This window comes from Ictidomys tridecemlineatus, chromosome 16 (assembly GCF_052094955.1).
Source record: "Ictidomys tridecemlineatus isolate mIctTri1 chromosome 16, mIctTri1.hap1, whole genome shotgun sequence".
NCBI classification, from domain to species: domain Eukaryota; kingdom Metazoa; phylum Chordata; class Mammalia; order Rodentia; family Sciuridae; genus Ictidomys; species Ictidomys tridecemlineatus.
The window spans coordinates 26,538,654-26,559,469 of NC_135492.1; the positions used below are offsets into that span (position 1 = coordinate 26,538,654).

The 20,816-nt window shown below is 40.6% G+C and overlaps 1 protein-coding gene across 1 annotated transcript in view; it reads left to right on the forward strand.

The window, feature by feature from the left end:
• Positions 1 to 20,816, forward strand: part of LOC144371268 (uncharacterized) — a 34,393-nt gene that overhangs the window by 3,009 nt on the left and 10,568 nt on the right. Inside the window, 2 exon segments of the mRNA XM_078033675.1 lie at positions 9,307 to 9,379; positions 11,894 to 11,986. Coding sequence (XP_077889801.1) covers positions 9,307 to 9,379; positions 11,894 to 11,986 — 166 coding nt within the window.

The window sequence follows — 20,816 nt, forward strand, 5'->3', positions numbered from 1 at the left end:
GTCACAGCATTCAGCAGAAATCCTGGGGCAGGAAACTCAGAAAATAGGAAGAGTTTGCAGCCCATTCAGAAATGCACCCTGTGGCTGGGCAGAGAGACGCAGTGCTTTGACAGACAGCTGAACTCCCAGAGTCCAAGTTCACATTAAGGATGTGATTCCTATTTCCTACTTGGATTCTGAATTATTTTCTTTCTGTTATTATTGTTTTCTACATTAAATTTGCTCTGAGTGATGATTGATTCAAGACTCCCATTATAATCTTAACTGCTTTCTGCTTGCTAAATGACCTTCTATGAATCTTCATGATTTCATTTAAATACTTGGGGATTATTTCCCAAGTACTAGATACTGTTTTTATACAAAAATGTACAATGAACTTTTGAAAAGATTTTTTATGGATTCAAATTAGTTACACAGGACAGCGGAATGCATTTGGTCACATGCTACATAGGGGTATTATACCTCCTCATTCTTCTGGTTGCACATGATGTAGAGTTACACTGGTCATGAAATCATATATGTACAAAGGGTAATGACGTCTTATTTATTTTACTTTCAATCTACCCCCATAGCCCCTCCCCTTTGTTCACTTCCCTCTGTCTAATCCAAAATTCCTCTATTCTTCCCAAGAACCTCACCCTTATTGTGAGTTAGATCTGCATATCTGAGAAGACATCTGGCCTCTGATTTCTTGGGACTGGCTTATTTTCCGTAGCATAATATTCTCCATTTCCATCTATTTGCTGGTAAATGCCATCATCTCGTTCTTCTTTTAGGCTGCATAGTATTCCATTCTGTATATATACCAAAATTTCTTTATCCATTCATCTGTTGAAGGGCACAGAGATCAGAGATCCTCCAACCTTTATGACTAAAATGCCATTGAGTCTGAAAAACCAGGCTGTACCTCAGAGCAAAGCCTGTTCAAGGAAGGGACATGACCCTTGTCCTTGAAAACACCCACAGAGCACTCCTAGGCATAAATGCACCCTGCTGAGTTGTTTGTCTGAAAATAACAGGAGATATCCGCTGTGCCAGGTGTCTCTGAGTTACTCTAGGTGGGGACCCATAGCAACCCCCTAGCAGCCACCAATCAGCATGAGACAGGGAAAATACCTGGGATGCCAGATGAACCTCCCTATAGTTTATGGTGGTTGATAACATGTTGGAAAACCATGTAGTTCAGCACCTACAACCCTCATGGCCTAAACCAACCAGTTCAAATGAATTCCCCTCTGTACTAATCAATCACCGCTACCCAACTTGTTCCCACCAGTGAATTTGCTAATCATGTTTTAGGGTTGTTTTATGATTTTCCTGCTGTGTGTGATGATTTGCCAAGAGATTCTATGATGTATGTGAAGTCCCTGCCTTCCCCAAATAGTGTATAAAACTGCTGCAAACACTGGGCTAGGGGCCTCTCAGCATCACCAGTTGCTGGATGCACACGAAGGACCAAATTAGCTCCCAATAAACACCTCTTTGCTGCTTACATAGACCTTGGTCTCTGGTGGTCTTTTGAGGGTCCTGAATTCGAGCCTAACACGCCTAGGGAAGATTATTGTAATAAACTTCAATTGTGCGTGAATTTTGTTAAATCTTTGTCAATTCTATAATTGTTTTGTAAAAGTCAAATACATTTTTATAAATATATTTTTTAAATTTCCCAAAAAGTAAAAGAAAACAGTACACCCCCAAATTGACATAAGGATTCAGTGTATTCTCCAAACTTGAAGAGAAATTGACAAGTTCCATAAAACCAACATCAATTTGTGAAGAAAACCAAAACTATGATTCACTCTTTTAAATACATGACAAAACTCTGTGGTTCAGCACAGTGACATCAGTTGTTACTGAAACACTACAGTGAACAAACCACAAAGTTCTAGCCTGAGATTTGATTCTTAAAAACCCATGGGAGTATTTGAAGATGGAATCATGCACACAACTGTGAACAATTTATTATAGTAAATGGACTAAGAACTTCAAATAGGATAGAAGTGTTTCTAACATGATTCTAGAAGATTCAAAAGTTGTCCTGCAGAATGAGGAAGCTGGAGCCCCCAGCACCAGTCACACACTAAACATACAGTCATCTATGGTTAACAAATATATGAAAAAAAAGTTCAATATCTCTAGCAATTAGAGAAATGCAAGTTAAAACTATTCCCTCTCACTCCAGTCAGGAGGGCAATTCTCAGGAATACAAGTATCATTAAATATTGGCGAGTAGGTGGGGAAAAGGTTCACTCACCCATTGTTGGTGGGACTGCAGATTGGTACAATCACTCTGGAAAGCAATATGGAGATTCCTTAGAAAACTTGAAATGGAACCACTATTTGACCCAGCTATGCCACTTCTCGATTTATATCCAAAAGACTTAGAGATCAGCACACTACAGTGACTCAGCCACAAAAATGTTTATAGCAACTCAATTCACAATAGCTCAACTATGCAATCAGCCTAGTTGTCCTTCAACAGATGAATGGATAAAGAAATGTCACACACACACACACACACACACACGCACACACACACACACACACTTGGAGGTTGAGGAGGGAAAAAATAAAAGGCTATTGGATTAGATAAATGGAAATTATGGGAAGGGAGGGGGATGGTGTAGGAAAGAGAGTAAACTAAATGGGACACATTTTTTATGTTCATATATAACTACAGACCAGTGTAACTCCACATCATGTACAACTAAAAGACTGGGATCCTAATCAGAATAAGTTACACTCCATACATGTATAATGTATCCAAATATACTCTAGTGTCATGGAAAACACAGAAATGCAAATACAGAAATTACTCGAATTATCAGGGCGAAAAACAAGAGGGAATTTTGGTGAGCTTGAGAGAGGAAAGGTGTCTTAGAATTAGACTGAAGGTACTATCAGAAACCACTTTTAAAACTTTTTTATTTTTTATTTTATTTTATTGGTATGGAGGATTTAACCTATGGGCACTTAACCACTGATCCACATGCCCAGCTCTTCTTTATATTTTATTTAGAGACAGGGTCTCACTGAGTTGCTTGAGGCCTCACTAAGTTGCCAAGGCTGGTTTGAAACTCGCAATCCTCCTGAGCCAGCCTCCTGAGCTGCTGGAATGATAGGCATGAACCACTACACCAGCAACAACAGAAAATTTGATAAAGAGTATCTCATCAAGAATTTTCTCTTCAAACACCATAAAAAATGTGAAAACAGTTTCTAGATTGAAGCATTCCAAAATCTATGCATACATCAATATAACGTTATTTTACTAATGAATGTTTTCCAAAGGTTATTGATATGCTCTGTGCAAATACCCCCATCTCTGAAATCTGGGGGATCTTAGAGTAGGTCTCCACTTGCTGCTCAGGTGACACAATCTGAGGCTAACAGGGACCCTAAGAACTCTGCAGCCGTGTGTTCCTGCAAGAGCCTGGCAGAGGGCGCCCTTTCCACACACTTCACTCTTCTCTTGCAGGATTTTCAATTGGAGGAGGAATGATGGGGTCTGACTCTCATTTATGCTTTCACTGCAAGTGAGGATACAGAACAACTCCAAAGCTGAAACCAAGCCTCTTGTGGAAAAGACAGCAGGAAGCTAGACTCAGCCCCCTGAAACCTGACCCCTGGCCTCATTTGAATGGCTTCTCCTCAATAAAAGGGTTCAGCCTATGTGTGTGTATGTGTGTGTGTGTGTGTGTGTGTGTGTGTGTGTGTGTGTGTGTGTATTTTCTGAACCTCCTACAGGATTAGATGGTGTAACTCAGGGGAAGCATTTGCTTATCGCAGAAACAAAGCCATCCATGTGCCTGGGATGACCCCCAAAATCCTCTTCTTGTTCCTGACTATATAAATTACAAGAAATAAATAAATGTATACACAAGGATTATCAGCTACATCACATGACGTCACATGCAGGCGTGTAATCCTAGTTAAAAACATAATGAAATGGATCCAAAAATATCTTAAGAACCACGTGGTTACATAAAGTTAATCAATTATATACTGTATTAATTATAGGTTATGTCCTTATCTACAGAAATATCCAAGGACTTTAACTATATTTTCATTGATATCTCTTTTCTTTTTTAAAAAAAATATATTTTTTAAGTTGTTGAATGGCCTTTACATTTTTTATTTATTTGTATGCAGTGCCAAGAATCAAACCCAGTGCCTCATGCACGCCAGGCAAGCATGCTACCACTGAGCCTCAACCACAGCCCTCATTGATATTTCTTTTTATCAAGGTACAAAGATAATTATTTTTCAGAAATTATTGTCAGAAATTATTTCAAAGTGTAACCAGGAAAAATTCTAAAAGGAATTTCAACAGAGGAGAAGCACACATTGGAGGTCCTAAGAAGAAAGAATCATCTTTGGGTAAACCAAGATCTTTATATTCTAGATTTTTATGATAAAAATATTTACCTAAGTAGAAATATTTTTATATTATTAATTAGAGAATATAAAAATGTGAAAAAAAAGAGATTTATATGTTCTGGACTGACTAAAAGTTTTAACTGATTAATTCAAAGATATTTCAGGCTATTTTCCTGATTTTACTCTCTATGCTGACACTGAGCTAATATATTTGTTCATATTTTGACATGATAAAGATCTATTAAAATGTTAAGTTTAATTCCTTTAAGCAAAGTCTTTATTGCCTAATGATTCTTATTGTTTAAGGCAAGGATTAATTTGGGTGAATAAATTCACATCCTTCATTAAACACTAAACACATTAAACTGCTGAATTCGATTCCAATTTTTAAAATTCTCCTTGGAGACTAAATTTGATTGATTCAAAGACTGTCCATTCTTGAATATTTTGTTTGTTGAATCATTTTGAGATCTGGGAATTTTATTAGGACTGAGGTTCTCCAAATTAAAGTTGTACGTTAGTTTTGAGCAATAAAAGTTGCAAACCTTGTAGAAAATTCACAGACATGATAGAAGTTCTCTGATTGGACCTATTATCCACAAAATTTGGTAGGATTTATATAATGCTTAATGACATTTTTTAAAAGACCATCGAAAGACACCTATTTAAAGGATAATATTCTGAGACACAAAGATATGTTGAGACCTTCTCTCAGAAAGAGATTGAGGATTCCTTTTAAATTGTTAAGAAGGATCAACTAGTATATATATTGGGAAATTACAATAATCAATACAAGGTAAATCTTATCATTAAAATACTTGTACTACTAACTATAACTTAAATTGATGATACTATGGCTTATGCCAAGTCTTTACTCAATTTTATTAAATAAAGAAAAGGGGGAACACAGGACCCTAGAGGCACACACTAGTTCTTACAAAATATTTAATTTTTTTCTTAATTGTAATATTGAGAATCTAGGGAATATAACTCAGTTGTTAGGGTGCTTTGCTCACATGTACAAGGCCCTGGGTTCAATCTCAGCACCACCAAAAAAAAAAAAATTGAGACTGCTGTTGAATTTACTGAATCATGTTCATTGCTGCTGAACATGATTAAGTAAATTAAATCAGGTTTAAAAGATAGAATTTAAACCGTCATCATGAAAATGACTGAAAAAACTGACACAGGAAGGTAAATCTTCCAACTGCAGAGTTTCCAACCATGCAGCTTCATGAACTTGTCAAGTAAGTAAAAATTATGAAGAAACTTCTATGGACCCATTCTCAGATCTATTTTTTCAATTTGTTTTTTACTTGTAGATGGAAACAATCCTTTTATTTTGTTTATGTTCTCATGTGGTGCTGAGGATCAAACCCAGGGCCTCGCATGTGCTAGGCGAGCGCTCCACCACCGAGCCACCACCCAAGCCCTCAGATCCATTTTTAATGTACATTGTAGTGTGGACTGGAAAGCCCACCCATGAAACTAGATTAATCCTACTGACTGTAGTAGTCAGCTATATGTTGATCCTATGGCAAACAGGATGTCTGGGATTCTATTTGAGGAATAGACACCATACAAGAAACCTAAACCAGACAATCATGCTGCCCTTAGAAATTAAGACTACTTATGTGGACAGTTGTCCAAATAGAAAGATTGTTGAAATAGAATTTTTCTCTACAGGCCAGTTATGTACACATGGTATCTACCAATATAGGGTTGCCCTGATCATTCTACAATAGAAATTGGCACCTTTCCTAAGTATTGTTCCTGAGTATTATGCAAATGTCTAGTCAGTACAACACAAAAGTTCTAGAAATAGTGCATGCATTTAGGCTGGTCTCCTAGAATGGACAAGAACAATTACAGGAGGATGCCTGTCACCTGGAGGTTTTATTGATAATACCCTAACCCTCATGAGATGGCACCCAAAAGGATGTTAGGATGTTTGTCTTCTGCCGTCAGAATATCTACATCACTGACAGACCTAACAGATTCCTTAAATGTGAGAATTAAGAGAAAGGATGATGACTATCCTGTAGCCTGCATGAATACAACTCATCGTAGTAATTGCCAGCTGATATTTCAGAGCTACACTCTGCTGAAGTTAAGGTTCAGGTCTGAAACAGGTGAATGCCAGTTAACCAGACTTAGGCCAGCTCCTGGTCTCAGGATCTTTGACGGGACTAATTTAAATATTATTCGTTGCTTCTATGATACAGTCTTTATGGCTCTTTTTCAAAGTTACAACATAGGGATTCTCTTAACATTGGACTTAAATTACTTCCAAGAGCTTTCTTAGTCAGATAAATGCTGATGGAAAAATTAGAACTGAGTTAAAATGCTCTAAAAGGCCACTGTGGTAAATATTGTGACTGAGCCCTCTGCTCTGTGGTTTGTGGAGAGGCTGAAGCGCCATGCCAAATGAAAATATCTATGTTACCATTGCCAAGTGCAAGGCTTCTCAATAATATCGAGAAAAGATGAAGAATCTTCTGATGAGTGTTTGGTATAATAATAATAATAATAATAATAACAACAACAACAACAACCTGGATCTTTCAAGGTGGTGATGTCCTAGAGATAGTATATTTTCTACTAATGCCTTTTTTGTTTCAATAGTAGATCATGATGATCTCAGACCAAGAATCCAGTGACTGAAAGATACAATTTCCCAATCACCTTTAAATATTAAGGAACAGGAAATATGAGCAGAGCCACTCTGAATGACCCCCTGCCTTCCAGTCCTGAAGCAGGAGGCTCTGACCAATCACTACATCAACTCTCTCTGACTCTCTCTCAGCCCCCCTTCACGTTGAAAACATCCAAAACAGGGGTCTGGCAGGACCCTTCTCATTACTTTTCTGGCCAGAGGTGGGCAGGAGAGTTTTAAATTTCAATTTCCCCCTCGCGGAGAGCACTTGGTAAGCTGTTGGCCTGGCCCTTCTGCCGGAGGAAGAGCCCACCTCAAACTGCAAGCCCTTTGTGGCGATCTTGACCAAGGGGAACCTGGTCTCTCGCAGGGCTTCCCCATACCTCTGTGGGTCTCCCCTTCCTGATCAGAGTCTTGATGGAAGCCAGAGCCCCAACCTGCATTCACACAGGCAGCCAGGAGGGAGATCTGGGGCAAAGTTGGGACTAGTTGGCTCATTATATTTCCTGATCTGGGTCTCAGGTGCTTAGAATTGGACGTTGTTTTTATTTTATTTTTTTTTCTGATGACCTCTACCTTTGGATAAGATTGCGCATATAATGTCACTGTTAATGTCCTTAGATTTATATCTGTCCTTTTACATTCTATTATGTTTTTTTTTGAGGGGGTGGGGACTGGGGATTGAACGCAGGGGCACTCAATCACTGAGCCCCATCCCCAGCCCTATTTTGTATTTTATTTAGAGAAAGGGTCTCACCAAATTGCTTAGGACCTCACCATGGTGAGGCTGGCTTTGAACTCATGGTCCTCCTGCCTCAGCCTCACAATTTGCTGTGATTTGACGTTTGTGCCACCATGCCCGGCCCTCTGAACTACATCTCTATTGCAAGCTTTATTTAGAGACAGAGTGAAGCTAAATCGCGGAGGCTGCTCTAGCAGGTTACTGATTTATTTTTTTGTTATTGTTTGTTTTGTTTTGCTGCTTGTTATTTTTTTTGAAGGTTTCTGTTTTTTTTTTTTTTTTTTTTTTAGCGAGAGAATGAACTCATTATAGAGCTGGGACCTCCTGAGAAACTGAGGCAGTAAAAAGACCTTTTCGAACCCTTGATTTTTGCAATCATATCAGAAAGTTTTCAGACATGTCACCCTGTAACAGGCATGAACTTCTTGAAGGGGAAGGGGGCATTCTCAAGGGCGACAGTGGGTCCTCTCAGACAGCAGAGGGACTGTGTGCCTCTTCTGCACTCTAGTTTTATTGGAGTCCCTGGGAAGTTTCCAGAGACTCCTGCCCAGGTGCACTTTTTGACTTTTGACAGCAGGGTGACATCATACTTTCAAGTCTCGACGGTCATGGCAACTCTATGTCACCTTGGCCCACGCTGAGCCATTCTAATTATATTCTTATCCAAAGAATTATCCTTTCTTCCAAAATTTGGTCTGTGAAAAAAGTCACAAAGTCTGTCCCCACATAGTCACTTGGGTTCCTCTTAGGGAGTTTCCTGCCTGCATTTCTCATGCAGATCACAGGTAGTTTGCTGAATGGGACATCTCATGTCCACTTAGGCCAGGCAGAGCTGCAGGTAAATTGATTTTTGGAAATCATGCATGTGCAGGTCAGCACAGTGGGCCCATTTTACAGGATTATTCTCTTAATCATCTGTTCCCACCATTCTTGCGTGTGTCCCCTAGAAGACTAAGAGACACAGGTATAGAAAAAGCACAGCTTTTACTGACAGTGTTACAGGATGGAACATCTGGGCGAGCAGGCAAGATGCAGTCAGCATTCTATCCTCTGGTTCACAAGGGTCCCCGCTTCCCACCCCAGTTTCTCTTTGGCAAACTACTATGGGGTGCACCAACTTCTAGATCTTCACCTGCATTTCCCTGTGTCCCACTGGGCTGCTTAAAGAAACATGCTGCGGGGAAGAGTAGCACATTCCTGAAATCCCAGTGGTTTGGGAGGTTAATGCAGAAAAACTGCAAGTTGGAAGCAGCCTCTGCAGCTTAGTGAGGCACTAAGCCTCTTAGCCAGACCCTGTGTAAAAGTAAAAAAAAAGAGCTGGAAGTTTGGCTCAGTGGCTTGGCAGGTCTCAGTCAAATCCCTGGTATCAAAACCCCCACATATTTTCATATAAAGCTATACACCCTTAGTTGTCCCCAACTCCCTTTGTCCTTTTGTGCCAGGAAAGTCTTCTTGAATTGAGTGCATTTTGGACCTAGACACTTTTGACTTTACCTAAATCAACACTGCTTCTTTCTCTCTTGGTCAGGGTGACCCCTCCCCGACCTCCTGTGGGTCCGGGATGGTTCAGGTGCACGGACTCGAGATCTTCCACATCCACAGTCTGAGGCTGTACATGTGACTCTCCATTTTGCTCTAATTGCCCTCAGGTTGCCTTTCTTATATCTCGATTGTACATTTAAGGCAAAATACTATATTTTCATAACCAGCCATGTTTGCTATTTTATTTAGAGTCAGGCTCTCATTGAGTTGCTTAGCACCTCATTTTTGCTGATGCTAGATTAGAACTAGAAATCCTCCTGTCTTAGCCTCCTGAACCTCTATGATCACAGGAATGAACAACCATGCTGGGTCTCACCCTCTGATTTGTCAACCTCTTCATTGGATTGATAGTAGCTTGGGGTCACCATCTGGAGTTATTCTCTCAGGCCCATTACAGTTATGCTCACACCCACCTTCTTTGAACCACAATAAAAGGGATGCTCAGTGGCAAAGTGCTCCTGCCCTCAATTCAATCTCTACCATGGGGGACAATAAAGGCACCTGGAATTCAATTCTCAGCCCTGGCAGCTATATGACCACTTTTCCACACATTGTGGGAATACGACTTTTTACACAATAGCCCTCCGTTGGCCATGGGCAATATTGTTCGGTAGAATGAACTTGGGCCAGTAAGCAGGATGTGATAGACTTCACAAATCCCAAATTAAGAGTAGAGAAAAAAAATTGTACTTAATTTCCAAGAGGGGGATAGACATGACAGACAGTGTTGGCCCCAAGAGGCAATTTTTTATGGTTTATATGCAGGGTTAAGGGACCCAGCTGAGAAGGGTTTTCATTTCTTTCTGGTTGGACTATCGGTTCAAACCCAGAATACTGAGAGTGCTGGGTCAGCTCCTGGGGGTATGTTGCTTCCTAGGGCTTGTGGCTTTTCTTGAAAACCTTGACATGGAAAGAATAGACTGGAGGGGGACTTCCTCCTGACAAAGTGAGGTCAGTCTTTGCAATACAGTGACATGCATCCAGGGGGCAAGTGAGTGTGAGCTCACAGAGAAGTTATAAGACCACAGATGCCTGAAGCTTAAATTCTACAGATAATACTAAATCCTACATACAATTTCTCCTATCCATACATTCCTATGATTACCCTTTCTATAAAATCTCAAAGTCCTTGTCAGCATCTGAAGACAGGGTAAGGACAGGGTTTTATTGTCTTCCTGGTGTAGGTGCACTGGTCAAAGTTTCTTTCCTGCTTTGCATCATAATCGTTTCTGTTTGGTTTTGGGTGAACATCTGAACAGACCTGTGGGGTCACCAGAGTCACATTTCTGCAGAAGACTTCCTAACATTCGAAGTAGAACATCTACACTAAGCACAAAGCACCCATTTTATTTCCACAGCATATTGCTGCCCTAGAGGATTGCCTTCCTTCCTCCCCCACCCTTTCTGCTAGGGAGGGAGCCTTGGGCATCAGAGCCAACCCCAGTTGCTTCCTTTTGTATATCAGGAGCCTCCTCAAAGCAACAGAGGGCAGGAGGTCAGGAGAATTACTAAATAGTTTTCAAATTGTTTTCATTTTTTGATATTATATATGGGTCATATAAATGATATCTTTAAAAAGTGTTTCAAAAATTTGGAGACAGTGTCTTTCTAAGTCACTTGAGGTCGCATCAGCTGGGGAAAATATATATATATATTAATATATATATATATATATATTATTTTTCATAATATATATATATATATTATAGAAAATATTCTGATTAGATGTACTTAGTGTGAGAAATATATATATATATGTATATATATATATATAATATATAAGATATATTATAGAAAATATCCATTCTATATATAGAATATATTATATAAAATACATATTTTATATATAAAATACATATAATATATAGAGACTATATTATATAAAATACATATTTTATGTATAAAAATATATAATATAGTCTATATATTTTATAAAAAATATATTATATATATTTTATATATACAAAAATATATAAAATATAGATTATATATATAATATAAAATAATATATCGTTCTTTCTTTTTTAAGGTACTGGGAAACAAACCCAGTGGGGCTTGACCCCGTCCTCTGAGCTCCATCCCCACCTTTTCATTTTATTTGTAGACAGGGTCTCACTGTTTGCAGATGCAGACGTGACCTTGGGCTCCTCCAGCCTCAGCCTCCTGGAAAAGCTGTGCTTTGTTTTTGTGTTGAGGTTAAACCCAGGGACTCGCCACGCTCGGAAAGCACTCTATGGCTGAAGCCTAGCTCAGCGACACGTGTCACCTCTGTCCCAGAGGCTAAGCCAAGGTTTCCCACCTGGATTCCTTCTCAGCACAGCCAGGAAGCTCCTCCTGAAAAGGGCTGGGGCCAAGAATCTGTCACTCTACCCAATTTCAGCCAGTGATTGGATGCTGTTAGCTGTCAGTCACGATCCAGAGGCGGGCCTGGAGGCCATCCATCCGGGTCGCTTGGTGTAACTGTCCAATCAGTGCGCAAAGGGAGGGAAAGGGCGGGCTGCCGCAAGCTCCCGGGCTTTTCTTCCTCACCAAATGGGCTGCTCCTGCTCCAGGCCCCGTGTTCTCTGCTCCAGGGACCCAGGTGACTGCGCTGCCGTGTTCTCGGGGATCTCGGGTGCCCGCAGGTTCCTCCAGAGGACGCCAGGTCACCAGAGAAGCCAAAAATGGTGAGTTCGCTGAATGTAGGCAGTAAGCACCTGCCTTTGGGCCCGGCGGGCGGGCAAGCTGCTGAGTGGCGCCCTGAGTCGCCGCTGTCGGGTGGCTCTGGGTCCTGTCCCCTGGTTCCCTGGGTTTGGAAGGGTGGCTCCGGTCCCAGGTGTCCCCTTTGCTCTCTACCTGTGACCCGCACTCACTTTTCCCAACGTGTAGGAAGCAGGACCAAAAATGCACCTTTCTTCTCTCTGTGGAGCTCCACCTAGTGGACGTCCTCCAAATTGCAGGCGCCACCTGCCCTCTAAAAGGCCACCTCCCTCCACCTCACAGCTCGGCCTCACATTCCTTCTTCCCACTGGTTTCAAATAGACACCGTCCTCTAATTGTCATTATCGCTTAGTGAAATAGTGGAAAGAATCAATCTTCCTTACCCCCTCCCTTCCCCCCTCCCTTCCCCCCTCTCTTTCTCCCTTCCCTTTGTGTTGGAATCTTGGCTGGCCTCCAATTTGTGATCCTCCTGCTTCAGCCTCCCGCTTAACTGGGGTTACAGGCTTGTGCCAATGTCCCTGGCAAGAAGAACACTTTTGAAAGCATTTGTTTTCTCTTTGTGAATATTATCCTTGAGGAGAAAGAATGATCACTCAACACTTCCTCGTGTTTGGTCAAAATAACTGCTTTAAAGGGAATAAGGGGGTTGTTTATAGATCCCAGGGATATGGAATTCTGGGCTACATCAATACAGTATAACTGCTCCCTTTTCTGAGAGTCCATGATGTAGAGTCACACCAGTCCTGTAGTTAGGTAAGCACACAGGGTAATAATGATGTAGGGACAAAGGAGACAAGGCACTGAAGATAGTTGTAAACAGGTTTATCTGGCTGCAGCAAGTCTCAGAGGGCAATGCTTTTGCTGTAATCAATCCATCCATCCCTTGAAAATTGAGTTCAGGTGGTTTCAAAATTTTATACCCAGTATGTAAGGAGAGGGGGTCAGACGTTCACATTGAAATACAGGGACCCCCAAATAACTCTCAGACCACAGAGTCTTATTCCAGTTAAGCCTTTATTGCTGGCCAGTTGCAGACACTCTACTCTCGAAAGAATGAGATGGTCGGTGTGGTGCCCCTGCCTTCAGTTGGCTCCATATTTAAGCACAGAAACCACAAAAGTAAAGTTTGGGGGTTCAGTCAACGTAAGTAAGCCTGAAAGTTGTGGTCAGTTAGTCTCCAGTAGGCCCCATAGATCATTCTGTGTTCTTGGGGAATTTTCATGAACAAAAGAATACAAACTGCCCCAGTCATGAGCTTTTTGAGTGTCATGGCTGAGTTCACAAAGTGGAGTCACCATAGTCAAGTTGTCACATCACACACATAAAAGCAGGTTTTTCTTTCTCTATTCTGACCAAGTTAACCCTTCAAGGACAGCACCTGAGGAGGGGAGAGCTTCTTCTCCCCTTTCTTTCCTCCCCCACCAGCTGTTACCATGGAGCCCAGTTGGTGACTTATTTGTGAAGCCCAGCTCGAGGCCAGAGGCCTTGTTTGAACATTACTACAAACTATTATTCTGGATACAAGTGTGTAAAAAACTAGTAACGGGGAGTCCAACACCTGGAGTGCTAATTTCTTTTTTTTTGTTGTTTTTTTAGAGAGAGAGAGATTTTTTTTAAAATATTTATTTTTTGATTCTCGGCAGACACAACATATTTGTTTGTATGTGGTGCTGAGGATCGAACCCGGGCCGCACGCATGGCAGGCGAGCGCACTACCGCTTGAGCCACATCCCCAGCCCAGGAGTGCTGATTTCTTCCAGACTAGCTGCCCAGTAAAGTAGGGCAACACAAAAATAGGAAGTTTATCTACACTGAACTTTTTTGTGGATACTCTTTTATTGATAGTCCTAAAATTAGCCATGGTGCAGATTTCTGGAAATCCCAGTTAATTTTTTTTTTGAAAAAATTGGTTGCCACTAAAATAATGTCTGATTCCTTTACTGTCCTTCATCCCCAGCTCTTTTCAGTATGATTTTCAGAAAGGATGTGGCTATGGTGCTCAGCTCTGGCTGAAAGTTGTGATCCTCCTGCCTCAGCTTCCCAATCTGTTGGGATTAAAGTCATCGACAACCCCAGCTACAGAAAATACATTATTTTAACCAAAATATTAATTATCATACTAAGGAACATGGATTAAAGTTACCCTGAATGATGTGTGTGACCCTCCCTGGAAAAGATTAAATCACTTTTTTTTTCTTGCTTTCTTCTTTATTTTCTTTCTTTCTTTCATTTTTTTTTCCTTCTACTTTTTCCTTTTTTAATATACCAGGGATTGAACCCAGGGGCACTTAAACACTGAGCCACATTCCAAGTTTTTTTTGTATTGTATTTTCAGACATAATATCACTAAGTTCCTGATAGTCTCACTAAGTTGCTGAGTCTGGCTTTGAATTTAGCAATCCTCCTATCTTAGCCTCTCAAGCTGTTGGGATTATAGTCGTGTGCCACTTTGCCTGGCCTCCATGAACTTTTATAAAAGAAACTGTGTATCACTGCATTAACCAATTGCATTGGTAGAAACATCAGATTGGTGGGGTACAGAAAAAAACAAAGAAAATTTCTTCTGTATGTCTGTTACTGCATTCTGAGCTTTGGTAGATTTTGGAGATGTATCGTAAGGTCAGTGATATATTCTGAGAAGTTTTGAGATTGTGGTCTGATATAGAAATTAAGATGATGTGCTATTTAAGGGCTTATAATAGCCCAAGATAATATTTGCTCTCCATACAGAACCCTGCCTTTCCACCCTCATGGTGGTCTAGTTAGCCAAAGTCAAGTACTCTGAAGGTTCTTTGATGTAGATGCAACTGTATAGAGAACTTGAGTTCACAGCTGTAAAAATCTTGTGCTTTTTCTTTTATCTTCCTTAGGTGTAGGCACCATGTCAGATTTCTTGGGCAGAGGTTCCCTTTGGGCACCTCCCAGAATCCCATGTCCTCAGCCACTATCCTCTCCTGGAGCTGCCACAGAGTGCCCATAGCTTCCCTGTGCCTTGCAAGGTGAACAGAATTTCAGGCTCTGGGTCAGCTGCTCCCAGAGGACAGCCTAAAGTGTGGGGTGCAGCCTCTCAGGGAAGCTGCTGGGGGCCCTGGGCTGAGGAATCTTCTGGAAAAGGCCTCATCTAAACAGCTACTTCCTTGAGACCTTGTTTTCCCCAAGCTCTGTTCCCATTCCTTGGAGACAGGCGAACACTCAGCCTGTTGATGCTGGTGCTGAGGGGCCAGGTCAGCAGTGACTCCTGCCCTTTTAGTCTCTCATGGTGTGAAGGAGCAAAACCTCTCCTGGAGCATAAGGACCACCCACCCCGGTGCAGAGCTGTGCAAACCTGTAAAGCCTCATAGACTGGAGTCATGGTCCAGGTGCCTGGGAGGGTGATCCTGGATGCTTTCCATGAGCAAGACCAGGAGAAAGCATGTCCCAGCTGTCAGGGACCTTCCCTGCCCCTTGAGCCTGACACATCTGTGCTCCCTCAGCACCAAAGCTTTTTGTGTATCACTTTGAAATGATTTGCTCACTTATGTGAGGCCCAGGTTTATTTATTCAGAGTCAAATGGGATGGACTATTATTAAAGAGGCAAGAGAGAGGTGGATTAAAATCCACCTTTTTTTTTTGGTTGTTGTTGTTAAAAATCCCAGCTTACAGCCAGGTACAGTGGTGCACACCTGTGATCCTTCCTGCTCCAGAGGCTAAGACAGGAGTGTTGCAAATTTGTGGACAGCCTTAGCAACTTAGCGAGGCCTTATGTAACCTGGTGAGACTACTCCTCAAAATAAAATATAAAAATGACTGTGGATGTGGCTCAGTAGTAAAATATCTCTGGGTTTAATCTCGAGGGCATCAAACAAAAAAGAAAAAAGAAAAAAGAAAAAATAAACATCTAATTACCTATTTTACCTTTTGCTACCCCTGAATGTGTAGAAAGTTGGTAAGATTCAGATTTGTCTTTTCAGTGGTTTCAAATTGAAATCCAACCCTAGATTCCAAAATACCACGTAAGATACAGAGAAACTCTGTCTTGCATTATTGCTGCAGAATTTGAGTCCAATTCTACTAATTTATGAATGTGATTTCATGAAAACTAGTATCTGTCCTTCACAAGGTGATGAATTTTACAAAGGACGACAGTTTTCACCGTTGTTGTCCTAACTTGGCAGGTTCAAGTGAACTGTGTGGTTTTTTGGTATCAGGAATGGTACCCAGAGATGCTTAACCATCAGCCTCTTTTAGATTCTTTGTTTTGAGACAGAGTCTTGCTACATCATCTAGGGCTGCTGGGGTTACAGGTTTGCACCAGCACATCCGTCTTCATTGTAATTTTTAAGGACAACTTTTGCAATGCCTTGAATACCTAACTGTAATCATTTTATCACTGAATATCAGTGAAAGAGTAAATGACACCTGTTTTTTGCAAAGAAGAGATCCATGTGTTTAAATAATGGTGCTGATCCCCTCACCATGTCACCTAATTCCTGTTCCCTCCCAACTGCTTCCTCGTGGGGCCAAACTTTTGGGAGCTAGCCTTTTAGCTTATGAAACTTGGGAGTAACATAAATGCTCTTTCTATTCTCTCTGTCCTGTACAACATAAATGCTCTTTCTATTCTCTCTGTCCTGTTGCTTGGTCTTAGATACAGTTTACTGTTTTCAATTTTTTTGAAGAGTATTTTTTGTTGTTGCTGTAGTTGGACACAATAGCTATTTATTTATTTTTATGTGGAGCTGAGGATCAAAACTAGGGTGTCTCATGTGCTAGGGAAACACTCTACTTCTGAGTCAGAATCCCAACCCTCCTATTTCCATTTTTAGATATACTTTTTCTTAAGTTTACCTCCAAAATACAGTAAACCATGCCCTAAATTTCACAGAAGTTGGTTGAAAGCTCAGTGTTTTTTAGAGAGTTTATAACATGGGAACATTCAATCTTTGTGAGAAAGTGTGGTGTCTTTCTACTGATTTTTTTTGTGTTTTTATGCCTCTAATTGTGTACCTTTTGTATCATAATCATGTTTATCTAATTACATGTATTTTTTCAAGCTACTCTCCAGCCCAAGAGAATTAGTATTGTAGTCTGTTGTTTATTTATTTGCTTCCTTATTGAGTGCTGGGAATTGATGCCATGGACTTGCTCATGCTTAGTTATCTTCCAGAAATAAATTTCAATTTGTGAGGAATGTTCTGGAGTTGTGCAGGTGTTTTACTGGGGAATAAACCTACAGGCACTTGACCACTGAGCACATCCTCAGCCCTTTATTTATTTTTTCTTTTTCCTTTTTTAAAATATTGTATAGTTGTAGATGGATAGAATACCTTTATTTTATTTATTTTTCTGTGGTGCTGAGGATCATACCCAGTGCCTCACACATGTTAGCAAGTGGTCTGCCACTCAGCTACAGTCCCAGACCCCCTTTTTATTTTTGATGAAGACCAGTCTCACTAAATTCCTGAGTGTCTTGCTCTGTTGCTGAGACGGGCCTCAAACTTTTGCCATTTCCCTGCCTTGACCTCCCTAGTGGCTGAAATTACAGGTGCACACCACTACACCAGTAGTTAGAGTGAGTTTTGAAGAGTTATCATCCAATTTCTTTCCAGATGAAATAGTATTGAAAATCAGTTTTCTTGCTTTTGTTCATACTTTTGAAATTTGTAACTATGACTCTTCCTCTTTGCTTTATTTTTGCATTATTATAAAAAATGTATTTAGCATATTAATATTGTTTCTTATGTATACATTTTTAAAACTTCATGGCTTGATAGTTTATTTACTTCTTTATTAGATAAACTTTGTTTTTATGAGCAATTTTAGGCTTACATAGTTTATTAGTCAGTGTTCTCTAGAGGAACAGTATCAAGAGGAAGTATGATTATCAAAGGGGAGTCATTAGATTGGCGTACTTGACCTGAAGGTGGATGTCCACAGTGGCCATCGGCAGGCTGGAGAGCTTGAGAAGTAGTAGCTGCAGAGTCCCAGAGGCTGAAGCCACAGAACAATAGGGATCAATGGTGCTGCCTTAGTCCAGAGCAAAGATTCTAGAAACTCACTAGAGAATCACTGACAGAGTCCACTTTGGGAGAGTGAAGAATTTTGTTCCACCCAAGACACCATCTTATTCGATGGTGCTGCCTAGCTTAAGGAGGTTCTCCAGTTTGGCTCACTATCCCTTATGCCAGTCATTTGTAGACATACCCTCATAGACACACCCAGAAGCTCATTAATCATCAGCATCCTTTAATCCAATCAAGGTGACATTTAAATGTGCCATTACATATAATATCAAATACCCCTTCTCTCCAGCTGATAGTCTCCACTGTTTTCAAAATATTGAATTGGTGTAGGGTGTTGAACATTGGATAAAGAGAATGGATGAAGCAACATTTTGGATAAGCCAAAGTTCATCCTTTATTTTAGGGTTCCTCTTCCTTGTGATGTGATTGTGTGTGTCACGTCGTATACAAGATAATGTCATACAGAAGAGAATCTTCTTCTCTGGGAATCCTGTGTTCCACTTGTTCATCACTCCTCCTCATTTCTTCCTCCCTCTCTGCTTCTTATATCTCTGGCACCCATCAGTTTTGCTAGTGCATCTATAATGTTGTCTTTTCCAGAATGTTCTTGACTTGGAATCTTACTGCACTTGGCCATTTCAAACTGGCTTCTCTCACTTTCCAGTCTGCCTTTAAGGGTGCTGTATCTTTCCAGGCTGCAGAGCTCATTTTCTGGGTGATGCTCTTTGGTGTGGTTAAACTTCAGCTTTTCAATTCAGTATTGAATGGTGCGTCTTCCTTGCATCTAGCTTTGGGCCGTTGTGGATATGGCTGCTGTAGTCACTGCAGTGAGAGTTCCTGTGCCCATAATTTTCACATCATTTGCATAGACACCTGGAGTGTGATGACTTAATTGTACAGTTTTTTGCATTTATGATTAAAATTTGCATTTATGTTTATGATAATCATTCATAGTCTTCTGTTTCATACTTTTCTTCATCTATTTAATTTGGATAATATGGTAACTTATGCCTCAGGGAGACTTAGGAGGTGTTAACTCAGCTGTTATGTTCTGGAAACAAAGTAGAAAACTGGTGGCAGTTCTTATGTGTCTCATGGAAGCCTGTTTGAGATGTCAGAGCCTTGCCTTGCCTTTTTAGGAAGTAATTAGTTTCTGAGTCTGGTTTTCTCAGCAGCCATGGATGCATCTATTTTGTGTATTTCCCCTTTTGTGTGAGTTGTAGGAGATTGTATCTCTCAAAGAAGTGGTCCAGTTTCTGCAGTTGTCTAATTTGTGTCAAGCACATTTATGATAATCTTGTAGTCCCAATGCACTGTTGACGATGACACTTTTAAATCTGTTAGTAGGTTTTCAGTCCTCGATGCTTTTTTCTTTAATATTATTGTATATTTTACACTTTTTATTTTTTTCTTTTTATGTGGCAGTGAGGATTGAACCCAGTTTCTTCCAAGCACTAGGAAAGCAGTCTTCCACTGAGCAAAAACCCCAGTCCCTGTCCTCTGTATTCTTAGCCTTTTGTCGGTTAATCAGTGATGCAGATGTTCATGAAGAACTTTATTTGCAGACTGCGGATTTCCTGATTGTGGTTTCACCAACACCTTCTCTGTTACCTACCTGTGGTCAATTTAGGTTTACCGTGCTCTTCTTTCTCTGGTTTTCTGAAGTGGCAGTTTCATTGGTTGCTTTTAGCTCTTGTTTTCTGAAATGTGCTTTGGATGACTTAGATACCAATACAGCGCCACCTCTGGTGTCCTCTATGAAATTCCTATGATGGACTTTTACATTTTTTTCTTTCAAAATGGTCACCTTTTTTCTTGAGTCACCTCTTTGTCCTGTGTCTGTTCAGAGCCCTGTGTTTAATGTCTTTTTCCCTGGAGGCTTTTCAGCTTCTTGTGATCTGATTTCTGCTTTAGCTCTCATATTCTTTGAGCATACATGGGATTTCACTGGTGGTCCACTTTTAGGGGTGTGGTTTATGTCCTGTGGAGTGTTGCTGTGACCCTGAAACCTCAGTGTGCTTCCCGTTTGGTTGAAGGTCCATGAAGCCCTCCTGTCTGCATCATTGTCCTGACAGAGTTGGGCTGATGTCTCAGAGGGTAATTGTGGGTTCTTCATTGTTTGGGGTGGTTCTGTATGGTTTCAGTCCTTGAGTATGCTTCTGTGTAAGTGGCAGGAACATTTTCTTTGTCTGTTCCATCACTGTGCAGACATCATAGCATGCTTACAGATGTAAGTGGTGGCCTCTTTCACACGCAGACTGTGTGAGATAGTTCAGAATTCTGGGCTACAAACTTGTTGCTTTACCACACTCTGGAAGAGCTTCTGCCTTAGGTTTGTTTGCACCACCATTGCTACAGGCACAATGAATCTCTTTCACAACAGACAATCATTGCAAATGTGGCCCACCCTTGATCAAAATGTCCTTGAGCAGAACATTGGTATGTGTCTCATAAATGTATATTATGGTAGTGAACTGGCTGCTGTTAAGAAGAGTTTGACAATCATTGGATATTCATTTTGCTGTGAGACTTAGAAAAGTAGCCCCTGCTGTTTATTAAGAAGATTGTTTTGAGAGTTATAAAACTTTGTAAGGCTGTTTTTTGGACAAGGTGACATTTTTTTTTTAAAGAGAGAGAAGAGAATTTTTTAAAATATTTTATTTAGTTTTTTGGTGGACAAAACATCTTTGTTTGTACGTGGTGCTGAGGATCGAACCCGGGTCGCATGCATGCCAGGCGAGCGCGCTACCACTTGAGCCACATCTCCAGCCCATGGTGACATTTTTAGATCAT